The sequence below is a fragment of the Puntigrus tetrazona genome, chromosome 4 (genome assembly GCF_018831695.1).
Source record: "Puntigrus tetrazona isolate hp1 chromosome 4, ASM1883169v1, whole genome shotgun sequence".
In the NCBI taxonomy this organism is placed as follows: domain Eukaryota; kingdom Metazoa; phylum Chordata; class Actinopteri; order Cypriniformes; family Cyprinidae; genus Puntigrus; species Puntigrus tetrazona.
Window position 1 is genome coordinate 4,708,292 of NC_056702.1, and position 22,190 is coordinate 4,730,481.

The 22,190-nt window shown below is 38.4% G+C and overlaps 1 protein-coding gene across 10 annotated transcripts in view; it reads right to left on the bottom strand.

Moving 5' to 3' along the window:
• The window catches only part of flncb (filamin C, gamma b (actin binding protein 280)), a 44,906-nt gene extending 23,959 nt beyond the window's left edge, over nucleotides 1–20,947 (bottom strand). For 3 of the 10 annotated variants that reach the window (XM_043237986.1, XM_043237985.1, XM_043237983.1), the window contains exons 1-7: nucleotides 20,161–20,943; nucleotides 5,239–5,487; nucleotides 2,658–2,755; nucleotides 992–1,142; nucleotides 786–904; nucleotides 362–439; nucleotides 36–198 (exon numbers count right to left, since the gene is read on the bottom strand). In XM_043237986.1, the coding sequence (XP_043093921.1) occupies nucleotides 36–198; nucleotides 362–439; nucleotides 786–904; nucleotides 992–1,142; nucleotides 2,658–2,755; nucleotides 5,239–5,487; nucleotides 20,161–20,539 (1,237 nt within the window). In that variant the 5' untranslated portion in view covers nucleotides 20,540–20,943. Of the gene's footprint in view, nucleotides 1–35; nucleotides 199–361; nucleotides 440–785; nucleotides 905–991; nucleotides 1,143–2,657; nucleotides 2,756–5,238; nucleotides 5,488–20,160 lie in introns of all 10 variants that reach the window. The other 7 variants (XM_043237990.1, XM_043237988.1, XM_043237984.1 and 4 more) reach the window with 5 other exon arrangements.
• Nucleotides 20,948–22,190: the final 1,243 nt, after the last annotated feature.

Sequence of the window (22,190 nt, forward strand, 5' to 3'; positions counted from 1 at the left end):
TTTCATAGCTAGCAGCATTATTTCTCTGTCATTACCTGCTGTGTAGATGTCAAAATAGGTGGGTTTATTGGCCACATTGCCCACCGGCTCCAGACCTGGCCCACGGGCTTGCACCTTGTTCGGGTCTCCCAGTGCTTTAGATACATTTACTAGGAAAGGGCTTCTGTCGATGTCCTGTCCAGCAAACAACACCTTCACCTGAAGGAAGATAGAAATACTCTTCACATACAACTTCTCTCTGATTTCATCTGTCACAGCTCCATTTTGTTAAACTTACAATGCTGCTGTCTGTCACCAGGACCTAAAATTCATAAATCTGAAAAATACAACAAAAGCCACTTTACATTGCTAATAATTATACCTTGTGCAGACCCTCCACTTTCGGGACATAGACCACAGAGTAGCTCCTGTTCCTGTCATTGTTGGGAATTACTCTGGCCTGTGAAAAAAGACATATTAGTAAGACATTCACCAGGTAGTTGATGAAACAGTTTTTTTTTTTTTATTCCTGTGTATCCCTGCAGTCCTATTAAGTAGGCTCAATAACTATTTCCTCATTCAATTAAAATAAAATTTAATTGTGTTACTATTAAATCACATTAGCTTAGAATTTTTTATAATTAATTTTTTTCTTTTATGTTCTTCTATTTTAAACAGAACGATCTTTTGAATAAAAGAACATGAAAATCTTGGCAATACCACCAGGAACCTGCATGGTTTGCAAATTGTCCTGGCTAAAAGATGCTGGATTGTTTTAAGTTTTGAAGTTTGAATTAGAAGATGACCTCCTCGGTGTGGCCCTCTGGATCCTCGATGTACACCAACACTTCTCCAAGCCCGGCCTCCACAGTCTCCACCACAAACTCAGCTGGCCTCAAAACGACATTACCTCTGGGCTCAATACCTTCAGAGAGAGAAATAATTAAGTTGATCACTGTCTCCTAATCACTGTCTGTCATTCAGAAGTGTTAACATCATCTATCAGTCTCACCTGGACCATAGGCCTTGGCTCTCTTTGGGTGCAGCGTTTTAGATCGCAGTGGGGCACCAGGTTTAAGTTTGGCTTTGGGGAACTGAGACAGGTAGGTCATCACTGAGTGCTCGTCCACGTTAGGATCCACAATCTCTTCTGGAGCAATCACCTGGATGTACAAAGTGCAAAATTAGAGGTTCAATCCTGGAAGCTATTCAAGCCTTATTTCTCGATTCATTTCCTGGGGCAACCATTTTGAAAGTCCTCCTCTTTAAAAACATGCATCAGACAGCAAAAGACCTAAAATGAGCATAGCTGTAGGCCTCAAGAACAGGACTGAGATGAAAAAGCACTTCTCACTGACTTCATTTGACATTTTCTTTGAGTACCATCACTGCCAGAATCGATCGTCAGATATAAACACAGCTCTATTCTGTCATGGTCTAAGGCACAAAACTGATGAAGTACACTCAGTGTTTTTAAAGCTGTGGAAAATATTTTCTGTCTCTCCTCAGTCCCGTCTTTCATGTCCTACTGGTTAAGTGTTCTGCTATATTTAACACCAGGCTGGAAGGTTAAGAGCTAACTGCAAATAGCTCTAAATGGTATTTAACACAGCAGAAACACAGAAGTGGAGATTGAAAGAAAGATCAGCAGGAACAGGAAAAGAAATATGCACCTTGTTATTAAAACCCATAACTGTAGCGATAGCCTTCTCCATAGCATTCAATGACCTATTGTTTTCTCTTAATAGATGTGGACTATCTATTTGCATCAATTATTTTTATTTTTGAAATAAGTTGAAAAGATTTCTGCACGGCAGGTCCACTGAGGCTTTCAAATCTAATCTTTAGAGCTGGCCGTCCATACTGTCAATTGATAAGAGATTAAAACAGATTAGTTTGTTCCATTTTTACTCCATCTTTTCTTGACAGTGCAGTAAATACAAGCACAGCCTTCAAAAAAAATAAACATTTACTTGATCAAAAAACATTCAATAATATTGTAAAAAGTTACTACAGTTAAAAAAAATAACAGAACGCTATTTTAATATATTTTGTAAAAGGTAATTTAATTCTGTAATGCTAAAATTGAATGTTCAGCAGATGATGCTTCCAATATATAACTATATTATATATTATAAACTCCTAATATATTTGGTGCTTAAAAAACTTTTTTATTTGTATATATTCGCATATATATTTAGGATTCCTTGAAGAATAAAAAGAACAGAATTTATGTAAAATTTAAAAGAATATTTGCATTATTAAAATAGAATTCATACATTTAAGGCATTCGATGGCAGGAATACAGTTAAGAAACGAGTGATACAAACACAAGTTAATATTAATAAAAAGTGAGCTTTGAGTAGATTAATTAAAACATGATTTTAAAGTCACCTATAAATGTGGCAATAACCTTTTTTTTTTTCTTCAGACTACAAAATATAATCAGTTTAGTGTTTAACGTTCCAAAAAATCTCATTTGTAAAGTCTGTGTGAATAACGCCCCAGATTCCTTTACACTCTCTGACTCACACACACACTCACACAAGGATCATTCAGAATAATGAGGTCATAATGTAATTTCAGTAGCTAAAAGCTACTTCTTAAAGTCTGGCCTATAAAAAAGCTCTGCAGAAGACAAAACGGACTCAAATCAGGCTACAAAGCATGCTTCTTACCTGAGGCACACCGAGCCAGTCATCGGCTTGTTGCATGGCTTCTCTTGCATTCTCCACTGGCTGACTCGGGTCCCATGTCTCCCAGTCCGGACACAGGCCTTAGATGAAGACAGAGTGGTTAGAATGCAAACAGTTAGTTAGAACCATTTCCTAAATAAGAATGGCTACTGCATAGATCTAAAATGCACTCTTACTTTAAAATGACCTTGCATATTGCTTTATAAACGTAGATAAACACAAAAAAGCCAGAACTGAGCTTTATCTTGGGCTGCAGACCCACTGTTCCACAGCGAGGACCTATTAATCCATGTTCTTTAGTTCAACTTGACCTTAAATGCTCTCAAATGAGCAGTTTCCCGTCACTTCACCCTTTTTTCCAACCTTTAATAAGCGCGGTCCGGCTCGTAGCACCGAGCGCTTCCCTGAAGCAAACACACACCAGTGCCGTCTGGAGTAAAACTGTTATTATATGCTGGATTACACTCAAAGAGCAAGAGGTGTTTAGTTCAAATGGAACCAGAGAGCCTTGAAACCACAAGACTCCTCAACGACTGCCAAAACTTTAATATCAGATCTAGGATTGTTTTCCAAGATTCTCCAGCACAGCGGCCCCATACTTGGTTTGGACAGTGAGTATCTGTAACAGGCCCCATTTTTACTGCTAACTCTGATAAACCTTTCATTTTAGGTTTTTAATGCATTTAAACTTGCCAAGAGTGGTATTTACAGTTCCCCGCAGATCCAAGATGGTGGTGGAAGAGTAACATAACCACCATTAATAGCGGAAAACAAATTAGACGGAGGAAACAACAGGGGACGTAAACAAAGTGTGAATGTGGCACAGTCTGCACGCAGTTACTTTTTGAGGAAAGTCGTAGACTAAAAAGCTAGAGACTTCTCAAGTACAATTCACTTTCCATCAATAAATCATAAAACGTAAATCAAATGAGGAAAAACGTATCACACAAATTGTTCTTTCCGTGCATGTCAATAGAAGACTTTAAAAACATTTCTCTAAAAACGTATACAGATAAAATACAATATAAGAGTTGTTATGTTATAATAAACTGAAATACTGGAATACATACTTTATCTAACTTTTCTGGCTTCACTCCTGCTAAGAGATGCTTTTCCACACATGCACATGGGGAAAAATATAATGAAGTGCATGTTGGCAGGAAATGCATAAAGCAGCATGTGTTTTCACTTAAGCATGTTCGCTGTCTTAGCTTCTGACACTTTCCATTCAGTTACAGCAGAGACCAGGGGCTCATTAGCAGCTAGCAGAGCCAGCAAACGCACACACACACACACCTGAAACATGCAAAGATATTGCATCTTTCACCTCTCGCAATGCTTCTCAGGGTCACAATGTTAACCCGACATTTTTTTAATTTGAACGCAATGGTTGTTTTATGGCAGTGCCCTTCAGTTTCTCAGCATTGGAGGAAAAATACAGCAGTAAAGCCATCTGTTCTAGCAGTGCTTCTGTTTTACCCAATAGTTTTAATGCATCACCACCTACATTACTCAACCCAACTCATTTCTAGTCAGCAGCCCTTTCAGTCGGCACCTAAACCACTTCAACCGATGCATAATTTTTAAATATCACAATATTATTGACACATGTCAAATGTTATTGAATGTTAAATCTAGTTCTGTTTGGGTGTGAAATGAACCCTAAAATGAAAGTTTACAGCTGCCTTCCACCCACTGCCACATCTACACCTGCTTTCTTTACTAAAGGGACAATGAAACTGCTGTTTTTGTTTGCCAAACTTGCTGAACTCTGTTATGTTTTAACGAAAACAAATCGAACCATTTAGTACTAGTTCTATTTTCTAAACGCATGCTATTTGTCTTATTGTGAACGATTTATACAAGTACGTGTTTCACCACATCGCAACAAGGAATAAAAGATATATCACTTTATCAGTAGGACATATTCCTGGATCAACTCCATCTAGTTACATACTTACTGCTAAAAAATCATGCTTGAAATCATGTTGCTTAAGCTCAGTATTAACTCCAAACTTCTGATTATTTGATTGGAATGTTGTAACAAGGTTGTTGATCCAAGAGCATGTTCTAGTGTAACTTCTCCTACTCGTTTCCCAACGGATATATAGCCAAGTCCGGAGTCCCGAGAGCATTTGCAATGCCAGAATGGCAGCTTCGATTATGGACGGACGCGCACGCTTTTCAAATAGACTTGACCTGTCCACTAAACCCTTTCTGAACTGCACAGGGTTCTGGATTTTCCACTAGTGTAAATCTAAACCAATCCAGAAATATCAATTCATGAATCATGTTTTGGATTGCAGTGATCTCTTGTTTTGAGGTCGCCAATTGTTCTCTCGTTGGCTCTTTCCACAGTGAGATCATATGCTGTAATTATCAAACCAGCTTCCCATTTCCTAAGGCAAAGCAGATTCTGCATGACTCTTGACATTTTCCTGATGAGTTTTACTGGTCCTTCAATCTATGTAATGAAGATAGTTTTCCATGTAAGACCACATGTGATTAATGTACCATGATACGTTTGTCGCCAAGTGGTCATAAACCACAGATTTCTGCTCACCAGGTGCGCAATTATCCACCAGGGCACCGAGGGCTTTGCCATCTCTCCAGTCCCTGTGGAAGTTGTTGATGGGCAGCTGGGGGACCTTGTTCTGGATCCAGCCCAGAAGGCGCTGTTTGGGCGTCAGCTTCCTGGCGTCTTCATCGTCCTCATCCTCCCACATAGGCATGGAAATGGAGTAGTGCAGAATAAGGGTCCATATCAGCCCCAGGATCAGTTTTAGGTTGCCGTCCACTATAGCTTTACTGTCTGCAATGAGAAAGAGAAAGATTTAAATGTATTACTCCACACATGAGCGCAGAAACACCTTTTGTGGAGATACTGGGAATCATAAAGAGACAACGAGCAGAAAACCATATTGTTTTTGAGATTAGTTTCAATGCTTGGCGTAGGAAACCATTAAACATTCTGAGGTTGGTTTTTATTACTCCTGTGGTGCTACTGTGAACATATATTAGTTTAGGGTGAAGATCAGAAGCTCAGGGTGAACTGAAGAGGGATCGGTCATGTCAACACACACTAGAAGAAAGTATCCAGGCCAAATAAGAGCTTAGGATAAAACGTTAACATCCTGTCCGTACTCTACCTTGTCTTAAATAATGACAACACCTGTGTTTATTTTTCAGATGTCCTCCCTAGCATTGCGTGTTGTTTTAAAGCCACGATCGTGCCGCTTTTTGTTTATTCAGAGAGATTCGCAGCACACCGTTTGTTCTGCTCACCTGCTGTGTTGATAGCTTTCACAGGTTTAGATGTGCACAAATAAACAGCAAGGACAAACTCTCCCAACGCAGCACTCATGCACTCAAAGTATACTTTCACAAAGGGTACACATCTGTACCTAAAAAGTTTCAAGCCTTATTTACACCCAGTTATCACAGAAAGTCACCCATGCACTTTTTACTTATTACCTTTACCCAAATTTTTCCTTACAGTCAACAGACTCTGGACTACAATGTGGAATATGAATTAAGATGGACACTACTAAGCCACTGACCGAATGCCAAAGGCTGATGTCATTTAACCCTGGATCTGTGGAATGAGGTCAGTTTAAATAAAACACACACAGAGAGATGAAACTTAATCGGGACGCTGGCTGAATCTGACTACACTTTGCCTCAACCCCCAGCAGAGCTGTCTGCACTAAACGCTGCAATGTGCGCAGCGGTCTGGCAGTAATCCAATATCTCCAATCAAATATTACTGCTATTTTCTGTTTTTCTCTCTCATTCTTGCCTCGCTGCAATCAAACAAGTTCCAGATCAAATTCCTCAGTGCTATTTGATATATTACTTTTGAGAATTTCTCATACGTTGGGCGAAGCTCACTGTGGCCTCCTCTCAAGAACAGGGTTTAATGTTTTTGGGTTCCTAGGCGCTCTAGATGCTTAGAGAGGAATGCATCCAGACATTTATGTGCACTCTGCATCAAGGCCAAGCTCAACAGAAACAGACAAGGAGAAAGTATTTGGCAATGTTCTTGATATGTGCCGTTAAGAAAGTATAGAAAGAGAGAATGAGAGTATGATAAAGAAAGTCAAAGAAAAAGAAAAGGTAGAGTATTACTATTGCTCTTCCTTATTAATGCATAAAATTTTGCATACATATTTATTCTGAAGGGCAGTCATAAATTATGATATCATTTGCTGTCACTGTAAAAAAAAATGGATCTCAGAATCATGGTTTATTTTTCTCAATTTATGTGCAGGGATGAGTGAGTGTGTGTGTCAGGTACAGACAGATATCAGACAGCAAGCACACAAAGACACATCTCAGCTGTTCAACACTCACCACTATCAAATATCAATAAACAGGTGTGTATCCGCTGCTATTGTTTGCCTCAGGGGATCTAGATCATCATCTGACAATATGCAATACACATACAGAATAAAAAGCCAAATATGACAGAGTAGGTGCACGCATACACTGATCAGAGACACAAACATCTACATGGTATACTTTTCCTAAAAGCTCCTTATGAGACGAAAGAGGTTTTCAGATGCCAATGAAAATGCAGTGGTTCTCTACACTGTAAAAAAAAATTTTTTGTTTCAACTTGAAATAACTTGTTACCCTGCTGCATATTTTTTTTAGTTTAGTCAACTTGAAATTTTGAGTTACTTAATGTTATTTAAGTGACAACATTTTTAGGCAGTGGGGTAACAAGTTATTTCAACTATTTTTTTTCAGCGTATACATCACCTCCCTGAGAATCCCGGCAAAATACAAACCCCTGCAGATAAAGCACATGGCCTGACAAACAGCTGGATTCAAACACACTTAATGAAAGACATCAGAGCTAAGTGTTTCCTTCCGACGGCATAAAGCGCAGTGGCTGCAAATGAAGCCTTTTTGAGGAACGGCTGATGACATGGGCCAGGAATTCCAGCCCGCTAGGGTACAGCACCACCACATAATGGGCAGGAAAACAAATATGGGATCAGAGCCTGAGAAAAGACCCTTTAGGACAGTGAGAAAGGAAAGGACATCTTATGGAGAGTGGGGGTAATTCAGAGAACAAGCAGAAACGTTTTCTCATTTGTCCCACTCCAAAAAGAGCTGTTCCAGGACTCTTCACTACTTGTGAATTAATAATCGCAATACTGTCTGAGGTTATGAAGGGAAAATGTCACCAAATCGTATAAAAATGTGGTAAATGTTGAAATTAGTTGTAGATTAAAATATGAATTAAGGATTTCTAAAAAAAAAAAAAAAAAAAAAAAAAGTTTAATTAATTAATTAATTCTAAACTAATAACCACTGAAAACTAAAAAACATAAAAATAACTAAATGACTAAAGTAGTAACATTTTCTTTAGCATGTCTGATAACAAGTATGAGGAACAGCTAATCTGTTGTGTGAACGCAGCATATCTCTGGCTACGTGAGTAATGAGACACTTTCCTAACCCTGATTAAAGCCAGTCTGGATCATTCACATCCTCCCTCCGCTGAACCACACCAACAACACGAGATAAAAATAATGAAACAGATGCTGGAAGCATTTTATAAAGCCACTGTTGGCAAAGGCTATAGGAGAAAACACATGTAATGGTGTTACTGCGTTCGTCTTGAATCCAGCTGTTGGTGATTGCCGCTCTTTTAAACTAAAAGCAATTGCTTCATTTCACTGATGAACAGCATATTGTCATTGTTTGGAAGGTCTTCAAAGGAGGGAATTCACTAAGAATGGACTGTGCCGGCTGATAGGGCTATTTGCATGCAGTGCTTTTGTTGTTTTAGCAACCGGTTCGGTAAGGGAATTATGAAATACTCCAGTCACGATGACAAATTTGTTCTGAATTCTATAATAAGCCTAATCAACATAAACATATCCAAGTTTGCACTTTAAATCACAACTTTATTTAAAAATCGGAAATGAATTATGGCCGAGAATATTGACATTATAAAAACAAAAGCTAATATAATATAAAAAATAAATATATTTGAAAATAGTTTAAATATTTCCAAATATCATTCACTTATTTAGTTTGCGCTTAAAATGACAATGAAGTAAATGTTGTGATTGATGGCTGATTGATGGAAAAATCTGACAGAGTCTGTTTATGTCATTTGTTTATACACATTTCCGGTTTCTAAAATTTCCTATAAGAAATTCTAATAGGAATTTCTAATAAGGTCATTCAGCGTTGACCTTTGGATTATTTGAACATCGGCCAGTGACGCCATCAGAAATGTCTGCAGCTTAGATGCATCAGGTGATTGTCGGCTGTTGCTTATGGTGACCAAACAAACATCGCAGTCTCCCTGGAGAAGATAGAAAGCTTGCCATGGTCACTAGGACAGAAGAGACAGAGACAATGGCCTCTGTGTGGAAGAGACATTCTGCCTCGGGAAATATGCATCCTACCCCCAAACACACACACGCACGCACACACACACATCACTTCAAGAGGGAATGTATAATAAATGAGGCTCTTTTGTTTCACAAACTGTAAAAGACAAACTAATCAATCACAATAGCATAAACAAGAGAAAATACAATTGAAGCAAGCTGTATAAATAAATGGAAAAAAAGATGTATGCACGGAGCAAACGGTAATTAAAGGTTCAAAGGCAAAAAATGCAGTCATAATTTTCCTATTATTCCCTTAAAGCCATAAAACACGACAGTACAATAAAATAAAACACCGTTTCAACACATACATACATAATCACAAAGCGAAGGTTCTGGAGGACTTCAACAGACAGACAATGCAACGAAGCACAAGACATGAATATCATAGTTGAGATCTGAGTTATAAACAACCACACAACAAACACACACACACACACACACTCTTAAACCAAGTATAATTCTTCTTCAGTATGAAATGTTTACTGTTGATCACAGTCTATATTCTGTCTTTGGTTCTTTCTGGTATCTAGAAAGCAATGTCACAAATCATTTCAAGAGGGTTTTGCAATGTCACATGCTGTACTCCATCTAAAAGTACACTGAAAAACATGTGGTGTCATTTGAAGAAACTTTAATTAAGAGATGGATGCTCCAGCACTAAATCAAAAATAAAAGAAAAAGCAATTAATTATTTTAATTTGCCATTTTTAGAATTGCAGTTGCTAGTTATATAGCCACAACTGCTTAATAGTCCAAATTACAGGATTTAAAATCATAATATTGCCTTTTATTCTGGACATTTTTTTGGTCAAAGTTCTTTAAAAGAAACTATTATGTACCATGAAATAGAATTTTCTTGTAAAATGTAGTCTAATAATCTTGTAGTTCTCCAAACCTGTTCCCATGAAGAAACAAACAAATATAAACTGGAACCTCTTGTTTGAAGCCTACCCTTTTGAGCAAATATACATTAAATAGCGTTTTGACACAAAAGTCCAGGCTCTGAATGTGTGGGGTTTCATCTCAGTTGTGTACAGTCTGTTAGAAGAGAGAGAGAGAGAGAGAGCAGGGATTCCCCCAGTAGCTGCGGAAAGATAACGTTCCTGTTATCTGACTTTCTCCAAGAGGCGCACACAAAACACAGAGCAGCCTGAAGTCACATCCTGAAACTGTGGACCCATCAAATATTCAGATGACATTATGCTAGCGTGCATCCATTGTCGAAGAGGTCAAGTTCATGGTTCTCTGGACAGGCCGGAAAATATAATTCCATTACCGTGTCTCTCCAAGAGGCAAAGATAGGAAGGAGGAAAAGGGTGGGGGTTTGGGGGGGGTTATGAAGACATCATGGACACATGCCATCAACATTCACATTTTCCACAGGATCTTCAAAGAACAACAGACGAGTGTTAGAGATACTGCAGAAAACACGCACATCAAGCAGCTAAGCAAGTAGACGTGCATGCTCTGAGAAACACTAATCAGCTGTTTTAAATCATCGAGGTTTTTGGGTGGGCTTTCTAGACCTATGTGTTTTTTCTGTGAATGTACTGAAATTTCTTACTTTCCACATAAATGTCACTAATTAAAAATTTCACTAATTTCATTTTCTTAGGGAACTAATGAGAACTTTTAGAGTGGCATTCAACAATAATCTGATCTGCTATCTAATATAATAATTTATAAATTAATGCAAATGCAAATAACTGTTTTCTGTTTGAACATATTTTCAATAATAATTTATACATGCAACTGAAAAGCTGATTTTTTTCAGCATGTTTACTCCAATTTTCAGTGCCATATGATCCTTCAGAATGTTGATCTGGTGAAAGTGGAATCATTTGAAAACATGAAATTATCAAGTTATAGATCTTTAAATTTACTTTAAAGAAAACACAATGCAACGATTGCATATATGCATGTATAATGTTCATTTTGAATGTAAAATGCATATAAAATTAAAGCTTCCTGTTCCAAATCTGAAGTCGACATAGCCATAGGGTGCTATTCAAACTCCTTTTTTATTAAATTAAATTAAATTAAATTAAATTAAATTAAATTAAATTAAATTAAATTAAATTTTATTTTATTTTATTTTATTTTATTTTATTTTATTTCTCTGTCAATATTAGTTCTATCGCAAAATATGAAATCTTGAGATGATATTTTATTATGTGATATTATAATAGCAGCCTATAGCCTCCCTACTTCCTTCCCATATCACCCCAGACTCAGTATGCAGGCGAGCAGACTGTCTGTGCTTCACATCACTTCACAGCACTCTTGGGGATGCTGTGCTGAAATGTCCACATGTCTAACATTGATGTATTTGCACAATTTACTCAACTTGCAGTCTTTGCGGTGACACATTACATCAGAAACCCAACTGCCAATGACGACAGGAAACTTCTTTTACTTAACAAGCCAATAAGTGCCACTTAAACACGAGCATCCATGTCACTGCATTACATTCAATCCTGAAACAAGAACGAGCTGTTACTTCTTACAGGAACAAGTCAAACCATGCAACATGATTCCGATTTAACTTTATGTCAAACGTGATGCTTTAATTGACAGTCGTATATCTCTAAGCATTCGTTTCAGAGTACAGAAAGAAATGAGCAGTGGCCCAAGTTGCCTAATGCTGCAAGACGGCAGCCGTTGGAAGCAACTGACTTCCCTCACCAGAACGCATGAGGTCAAAAAGAAATAAACGCTGAAACCCAACAGAAACAGAGAGCCTGGACAGTGACAGAGCAGTTCATTTATCAACGTCCTTCCCGCATAAACACGTTTTCACACACTCGTACATCACCATGGATATGGAAACTGTGAAAACAGGCATGGCGCCTACGTGTTGACAGGAACGCTTCGCTAAATACACAGGTTTTCGTGAAGCAGATCAATAAGTGATCCAGGAGAACTTCTGCCTGAGGGAAGGCGAGAGAAAATAAAGATCTTCCCACAGGAACACACACACCATCTTGCGATATGGCACATGTGTTGCAGCAGGTGGTGCGTCGTCCAAAGTCCAAAAAAGGACATCGGCGACCAGCATTTTGTTGTTTTACCACACGGCCCTGTCTAACCTGTTGAAGACCATGGACAAGAGGAACAACACTTGCACAGCTGATCTCAAGTGTCCCACAGGCATGAGAACAGCTGGATAAACTGTGAGGGTGTAATTAAACAAAATGTCACCGGTGGGCCTTTAAAACACCCTTTTTACCCCTTTTTGTGGGGTAAAAACTTGATCAAAGCACAAAAACAGCCTGGAATCAGTCACACGGACACTTTGAAGTCATTCATCTCCACCTTGTAAATGCAAAATATATCCATAACCCTTAGCTAAGGTTCGCTTTTATGAATCAGTTCCACCAAATGCTAAGTAGATTTCACTACAATTTAAAATATGCATTACAGAGCTTTCATTTAAAGAGACAGCTTACCTAAAAATCTAAATACTTTTTGACAGTAAGGACATCTATAAGACATCAGTAGACTTTATTGTTGCAAAGATGAATGTCTTACGGGTTTGAAATGGCATGAGGGAGAGTAATTTGGGGAACTGTCCCTTTAAATAAATGTTGTAGAATTTTTGCAAATCGGTGCAAAAGCTGTGTAATTTATTCCAGCCTTAAGTGTAAATAAAGATAACAATGTGAGGTTAACTTTCATACAATGTTTCATAAGAGGCATTCAAAAAAAGTTTAACTCTCGGTTATTCCTCTTCTTCAAGTCAAATGAGCAGAAAAAAAGCATGTCTCCAATGTAAACCGGCAATAAAACACAGCAATAAGTCTGTCATTTCCAAGAAGGCCCAAACCAAGAGGCATTTCCCTCTCCAGCCCCAAACTCCAGAGGAGGTATTTCACACAGCGAAAAAGAAACAATAGCAACTTCCGCTAAAAAAAAAAACATGTTCTTTTTCCTCAATTTTTAGGTGCTAACATGCATAAACAGTTCAAAACAAGAAAAGCATTTTTGGACCCATTTAGCGCAATGTGACTTTATGAGAAAGACAGTGGTTTTGTTTATAGTCAGCAGAGCAATCGGGCAATCTGAGTAAACCCAGTCAGCTGCCGTCACAGCTGCTAACAGGCATCCTAAACCAACAACTGATGTGCTCAGAGATCTGCCCTCCCCCTCATACACACACACACACACACACACACACACATATTCTAACTGTCTTTTTGCAGCATGCATTCACCCCCTCCCCTCGATCCTTCAACAAAGCTTCAGAGTTGAAGTTCCATCTAGAACAGGCACATAGGAGCCTTTGTCCCAGTCTCCCTCCACTGCGCCTGAATTAGGACAGACTCCGGCACCTCGGGGCTCAGGAAAGGACATTCGAAGCAGTTACCAAGAAAAGTATGACTAAAAGACACAAATGTTGTAAACAAGCACATATGCACACACACACTATGTCTTTTTGGATGGTTTAAAAAAATTGTGTTTACACGAGGAATTTACATGAAATACCAAAAAGTAAATTAAATAAAATATAAATAAAATATAAAATAAAAATTATTATAATTAAATACAATGATAGAAATATAAAAATAATACTGATTATAATTAAATATAATAAAAATAAAATCATATAAAAAAAAATCAATTAATAATCATTTGAGGGCCAATTTTCAACCAGCTTTGTATTTCTACAATATTATTTGAAAATGAACAATGTGTACCCCATGTTACCACTTGGTATCTTGCAAACAAATAAAACAGAATTATCTGGGTAACATAAAGAAAGAGTGCACACTGATAATTGTACCAACATACATTACCAACATTTTAATAACGCAAAGCTGGTTAATATCAATGAAATAATACAAAGTCATCTGAAAAATAACTTTAAATATATTTTTATGGAAAATAATATAAAAATGAATACAAAAATGTTGATTATAATTAAATATAGAAGTATCTAACATTATATAAAACTATTATAAAAACAAATAATAAATAGAACATTTAAAAAATAAATGTGTATATTTATTATGTATATAAAAATACACACATATACAGTACATATTTTGAAAATATTTACAAACAACACATAACAACACATTTTTCTTAAATATATAAATGCTTGTGTTTGTGTATGTGTATGTATGTGTATATATATATATATATATATATATATATATATATATATATATATATATATATATATATATATATATATATAAACAGTATACACACATATATTATGTAAAACTGTATTACTTTAAGCTTTAAGAACATCAAATTTTTGCAGTGCTGAAAGAATGAGTTAAAAAGCACTTAGAGACAAGCCTGTCTGCACTTTAGGTCACATTTCTATAAACACAGACAGACACTTGAGACATAGACACAATCCTTTATGTTCCTTCAAGAACTAGCTAAGAACATGCCTACGGGCCATTAACTGTGCATGTCTCAGACATCTCAATGCTGATTGTCCAGTGTAAACACATCAAAACGCAGTCCAGGCCTGGGATGAAACTGTCAAACGTCACTCACAAGGGCTTTTACTGCCTTCTTAAGCTTAGTTTTAGCGCTCTGAGTTTCTCTTCATGGAATTCACTAAAAGTCTACCATAAGAAAAGAGTCCTTTCCAGAGTTACGAGGGAGAAAATTCACATCTGGGTTTCCAGCTGGGAACTAAACCCCAATCAGATGGATTAAATTAAATATTAGTGGCATTTGCTAAGGCTAGCATCACTATTACTGCTGCCATAATAATTCTAGGGAAATACCTTTACATCATGATATTAGTCATTTGTCCATTTATATAGCTCTGCTTAATCCTCAGGCTTTAGTCGGTCTATTTCTGTGTGTGGGCTAAAGAAAACGAGCGAGGCGAAGACGTTTGACCATGTGGGCGATGAGGGGTTTTCTTGTCTGAGTCAATCTGGCAACTCGGGGTCAGGCAGCTGATGACATCATCACGCCGCTGACAGCCCTGTGTGCCTGACACTGCTGACACCAAACACCCCAGAGTGCACTTGGGCCGTCTGATTCCCAGCCTTGCTGATAACACAGTAAGGAACAACTGCTTAATGTCTGCCAAAGACTTCAGACTGCAAAAACACGCCGAGCTGACAGAGCGACTTATAATAATACGTCGCAGTGACTGTTTAAAAAAAAAAAAAAAAAGAGAGATTTCAGGAGTCGTAGCTGTTGTTAAACACCTGTTAGAGACTTCCATGGACGTCAAATCAGCAAAGCAGTCGTGATCTTGACCTCTGACCCCAGCGCTAAACCCGACAGCCGCTCCGGTACTGAAGAGATAGAATGACATTCCAAACACAGGAAGTCTTAAAACTCAATCCTGTTATGATCACAGGAAAAATATATATTGTTTCCATAAATTTCATTCTAGTTAGGATCCTAGGTATGCTTCATTTTTAAATGTAAGTTTATTGTAAATTTAAATGTATTTAACGTAAATGGACATATTTGTGTTTAAATATATTTTTGAATTTATTTATTTGTTCCTGTGATGGCAAAGCTGAATTATTTGATGAATAGAAAGTTTAAATAGCTTTTATAGAACGTAGAAATGCTTTGTGCGATTCTAAATGTATTTATGCTGACATTTAAATGTAATAAAAACCTTGCTGAATAAAAATATACACTTCTTCATGACAGTCCAAACATCTAAAACATTGGTAAATAATATATTAAATGGATAGTTCACCTAAAAATATTATTTTGCCTGTACAATCAAGTCTATGAGATCCAAAACTAATCTTTTAGTGTTCCAGTTAGTTCAAATTAAGTCATTTATATATACACTTTTAGTGAAAGGATGTCATATAGCAACATACGATTAAAGCGTGACAGAATTTTTATTCCTGGTCAAGCTACTTCTTTAATTTGAGCAACCAGTTGATTTTGAATCTCAGATACGCTTTAAAACAAAAAAGCGTGTTCTACAATGTGTAACTCAATCCAAACAGCGCCGAGAGCAGCTGAAAACATCGGCCAGGTTCAGATATCACTTCCAGCACAGATGAAGCCCCAGTCATCCTTCCAGCACCCCATTCATAATCAAAAGCGACTCGCCCTTCTTTCCCTCGTCTGCTTTCCATCATTTTCTGATCTCCCACATGGTCCCGGAGTTTGAGGATTGGAGCTGGATTTATACGGCAACAGAAGATTTCACAGATATCAAAGATATCCCGAATAAACCCTTCTGATGCCATAAACCGAATTCAATCACTGCAGCATCCAGAGATATAAACAGTTTCCGAGTGACCCCAAAGTGTCTTTTTTGTAACTCGGAGTGAGTAATAATCCCGAAAACAAGCGATCAGAAATAACAGCGGCCTTGCTGACTTCCCCACATTCGAACAAAGGAATTCAACTGCACAACCGTTCCTCGCAAACACCTGATATCCACCCACCCAGGATGCACCTGGGCCATCTGCAGCCTCGATGCGCAACAGTTTGCAATAAAGCAGCAGCACGTTTTAGGCTTTCATTAGCAGAGATATTAATAAACCGAGTGGGACAAATCGAGAAAAGCAGCACAGCGGTGCATGTCAAATCTCCGGAGGGAGTGAGCGTGTGCTCGAACATTCCAGCGGACTGACTAGCTCTTGACACATGGTAACAATTAAAGCAGGAGGACACGAGAGAGAGAGAGAAAGAGGGAGACCGTGTTTGCGTGAAAGACTGCTCGTTGTTGTGCAGAAAAAGATAGCCTGACTTTTGGATACTACGGATGGAAATCCTTCTCGTCGTGGCCAAAGATTACACGGAGCAGAGATAAACTCTGGGGGTCGACCGAAAGATACAACACGCAACGTTCACCAGAAACAATGTCAGAGGTGAAGTAGAGGGGCGAATCGATAAAACCTCCGCCACTTCTCGGTGCAGAGCAGCGGAGGAAAGCTCCGGGTAATGGGCCGGGAGAGTGTTCCGTGCAGAGAAACAGAGCATGACTTGGCAGAGATAAGTCGCTGTGCTGATAAAGCCACTCCAGGAAAACATGCTGTGACTTCAATTCGAATCTAATGAAATTCATCCTGTGGGATATAACATGTAATAGGGACTCAACAGGGACATTCGGCGCTGTCACTACGTCTTAGAGCCGCTGATCGCAAATCTTGCAAATATAAACCTTTGTTTAAAAATCGTTCACGAAGTCTGCTTATTTTTAAACGTTAAGCCTAAAAACAACGTTTTGCTGAAACGGCGACACTGAATGACTAACACTAGCAATCGTTACAATAAATAACAATAACAATAAACTAAATAAATAGAAATACTTTACAAACGTCAAGGTCTAAAAATAAAATAATAAATTAAATGAACTTTAATTTATCGAACAGCAAAGCATGATGCGTTATTTATTTTACAGCGAATATTATGTAGGAAAAATATTGTTTTAAATGACCGATGGCCTTTAAAAAAAAAATGATGTTGTTAAAATTAGCCATTAATCCCATTTTTGGCAGAGCCGGTGAAAATCCTCAAGAAAAACGGGGACACTCATCCAATAAATGTAGTGAATCATGAGCTGATCATCTGTATCCCATGACTCACTCTTTCTCTCTCTTACTATCCGAAAGACCTCCAGCAAGCCCCTCTGTCCCGGCTCTCTGGGTCTGGAGGACTATTTAAAGCACCTGTTACTAGATGGACCCCAGAGCGCAGCTGTCTATCTATCAATCACTCACTCGGGGGCTAAACGCTGAAGATCCCCGTCCCAGAGCCATCATCACTTACAACCAAAACTCAAGGGTTTTCTGCTCCTATTTTTCCACAAACAGCTTGTTCACTTCTGAATGTGCAAAAAAAAAATTAATTCAGCATTGTTTAATGCATTCGGGCTATATTATATTTTTCACAAATGAAAAAAATCACTGAAGCTATATTTTACACGGCCCCTAAAGGAGCATATTTCAATTATTTTGCATTCACTCGCAAAACTTTCGCATTCTCTCACAAACGATTACGCTACCCTGGAAATTTGCTCGCAAAAGTGCTGAAATATAGTTTTTCCATGTTGCTATTGCTGTTCAGTCTGCCTATTCGCAAATATTAAGACTGCGTTCGAAGACTACGCGAGAATAAAAAATGCAATATATTAATAGCTAATACTAATAAAAAATGAATACAAATAAAAATGTCGCGTGAAATGTTTCTGTTGTAAAACTGTACTGCATTTGCTTCATGAAACTATTGTGTTTTTCCAAGAAACACTGTTTTCGTGCAAAACATTTGTGCAAAACTAACCTGTAAATGCAAAAAGTAAAGCTAAAGTTTTGCAAGGAAACACAAAGCATGGAAATCCATTTTTCCCCCAAATTTCATCCCGTTTTACCATCAACAGGTCCTTTTAGGTACTCCGTATTATTTTCATGCATGCACGTACACATCTATATATATTCTCACATTTCAGGTACATCTGCACGAGTGACTGAATGCGTACTAGTGATAAAATAAATGAGGTGAGTGGTATTTCCTGTAGAGGCAGCAGGCCAACCCCCATGTGACACAGTTCACACACACACACACACACACAGGGTTTCTTGGACGAGTTTGTCCTGCACCTCTGTCACCCTACACTCTTGCGTAAGGGGAGTTCTGAGAGGCAGGTGCCCTTCTGGAAAGATCCGTCTCATTGCCAATGACAGCTGGGCCGAAAGAGCTGCTGTCATGTGCCAGCGTGCGAGACGGTTGGCTCCTTCCCCCCAAACCCTGCAGTAGGAGGCCCACATCTGCAGTCAAAGTCCAATCACATAATCATTCAGTCGATGGCTAAGTCCGGTCTTTATTATAAACATACCAGCCCCACAAAAGTAATAGGAATGAACGTTGCCCTTTTTCTGGTGACTAATTGTTTTGAAAGAATGTCATGCTGCCGATTCCTGACACCCACCGCTGAGCTATCAGAACAATACAAGGCTTTTGCCACTGCAAAGAAATCTAGCACTGATCCTAAAAGAGATCCTGGAGTCATTTTAAAGAAGCCAAGACGACCCAGAAACAGCAACTCTACTTTTTGATTTATATGTCTGATGATATTTGCAGCCTATTGTTGATGTTTATGCATTAGTTTTCGTATCAGACTGTCGGTCCACTAAAAGGACAAAGAAAATACAAAGTTAAATGCAAAAAAGCACTCTAAATGCAATAAAAAATACACTGTAATCAATGGTTATTTCACGCCTGCATGCCCTTTCTGAATCATCCACAAAGCTGAGTTTAAGACTGTGTCCCAAAGACTAGGGGTACAAAAAATACACCCCGAAATATACAACTAGTGTCCTTTCTGCCTCATCTAAGGTGATTATATCAACAGGAGCAGTTTATGTCAAAAACAATAAGAATCAAATTAATGACAGTTATATCTATAATTTAATCAATATATCTAGCATCTATCATGTAAACAGAAAATGCACGTTTAATGTGCATTCGAACAAACATCATAAAACTTTGATTCTTATTTGAAGGAAAATGCACTTCTGATCTGGCACAGCCTTTTGTATATATGCACAATATATTTATTTACAATTAAAAGTATTATAAAGTGTTTAATGAGCAAATTGTTATGCAAAAAAGGGCAAAAATCATTCCGTTTTAATGGATAGTAGCCTTGTCTATTGTCTAGTTGTCTATTCAAATATGATAAATGTGTGTGGGCAATCTAAAATAATACTTTAGAGCTTCCAAAATTATAACTAATGGAATTACAACAAATGAGAAATAATATTTGGAGCTGAAATGGAAAGCAGACTCATTATGAGTAGTTTGTGTGGTCCGACCCCCTAATTAAGGCTCGAGCCCCCCACAGAATGTTAAAACAAACAGTCGAGGTGGCCTTGAAAAGTATGTTTTCTTTATACAAAAGTTAGATTACAAGTCCCAGTAAACGCTCGCGAGGTTGGAACGATGAGGTAACCATAGCAACGATACGCGTTCCTATCGAACCGTGCATGATCACGATCACTCAATAAAAAGATGTGCACATCACAAGACACTTTTTGTTTGTTTCGCGTATATTTAATAAACTTATGCTTCCATAAATAGCTATTTTTACGCAATAAAACAACACTTACCTATAGAAACCAGTTTGATGTGTTCCCTTTCTAGAAACTCTAGCGCGACGGACACGTTTTCCAGCTTCATCTGCCTGAAATTGGGTCTGGCGTGGTACTTTCTGTACATTTTCTTCTGGCTGAGAACTTCCAGGAGCCCGATGAGCTTGAGCCCGTCGCTCAGGTCCTTCTGCAGGTCGTTGATCTTTTTGTTGAGGCATTTCAGATGCTCGTTGCACCACCTGGTGAAGGTGTTCTGCTGGATCTTCTTCCAGGGCGCATCCTCCGCCAGGTCCTTCTCCGTGGCCGGCATCTCCTCGTCTCCGTCCTCCCCGTTGTCGGTGCCCTGGTAATACTGCGGCGGCAGCTGCTGGTCGTAGTATGTATTATTGCTCATCATGTTTTTTTTTTGTTTTTTTTTTTTCCGAAGTTCTCGTGCCCCCCTTTATACGACAATCAGCGAGTTTTTACAGCGCGAGGGGGAGTGGGGCAAGCGCGCGCACGCTCTTCCGAAAGAAAGAAAAAAAAAGAAGGAAAGAAAACGAAAGAAAGTTTAAGAGTTGGAAGAGCGTCCGAAGAGGGCAGGGACAGAAGTACCGCTTCGGACCCAAACCGGATTTAAACGACTTTTAAAGAACGAACGGTCGCGAGGCAAAAGTTCCACGCGAATTTTTTGAATGATTCCAGCCGCCACTCTTCAGAACGCCGCGAGAGAAAAAAAGTTCGTTCCTGCTTTATTCGCGTTCGAAATTAAAGGAAAGACGGCTAAGGAGACGCGGCTTCATATACTTGAACGGTTAAACGAAGCATGAGGCGCTTTAAAAATCTGAGACCCCTCCGTCAGGGCTCACACGTCAGTCTGCTGGATCTCCTGGTATGCAGCTGTCATCATGACCATATAGAACTGGCCGATGGGTGATCCTCTAATCTGACCGAGATAGTGATACCGGCGCCCGATTGGGCGAAGCGCGCAGCGGGGAAGGGGATTGGACAGACCCCGAGCGCCGCGACAGTTGTGACTGTCATTTTTATTTTTAGGAACCCCAAATCGGGCACGTGGGGGGCTGGAGTTACGCTTGTTGTAAAACTCGGGCTCTTTTTTTAAACAATTGGGGCTGGAAAAAGCAAATGACAGCATAATTACTAAATACATATCAAAGCACACTAAGGAGAGGGCATGACAGGCCGTTTATTAATTCATTATAAATAGCTGGAGTTTATTAATAAACGATATTATGGCTGCAGTTGACAAAACCTCGATTACAGTCAATGAGTCATACACTGTACAACGTTTTTGTTCAATTTAGCTGTATGCCAGTCATTTTGTTACCTGTATATGTTTGTTCTTATACTTCTGTTACTCTAAAATGCACTTCTGATAAACAGGAACAACACTATGGTATTTTTTATTTTTTTTTGCAATGTGTTTGTGCAATGTATTTTGTCAGCTTATAAATCAGTTCAAATATACAGTCTATGAAACACATTAAATATACATTATTATGCAGTTACCTTCAACAACACAAGATCTAAATGTTAAAAAGCAAGCACCGTATTTTACATTTTATGCATGAAGAGAATTCATTTAGCACTAAAATATGATTGATGATCGTATTAAGTTTTAAGGCGTACTGTATAGATTATTTGATTATAACAGCCTGCATAAGGCAGGTTGGGGCTAGTGTAGTGTTTTTGCCATAAGATACAATCATATCATGTAAATGATTATTTCAACCCCTGTTTCAAAGCAGTTTCTGACCTCAGGTCACAGTGATGTCAAACGTCACAACCTGGAAGCTTGCGTCACGTGACCTGTTATACACCATCTCTGTGTGTGGTTTAAACATTTTCCGAAAATATTACAAACACCTAACACAAAGTAACGCTGTAGAGTAGTCTCATTACAATAACACACTGTGAGATATTGTGGGTCTGTGCGGAAACGTATATACAGTAAATGTGTACCACTTGCAATTGAGTTCTTGTAACTCACAGTGTTGGCTCCAGGCGTGAACTGTGACTAAACCATATACAGGCACACGGGTTGGTGT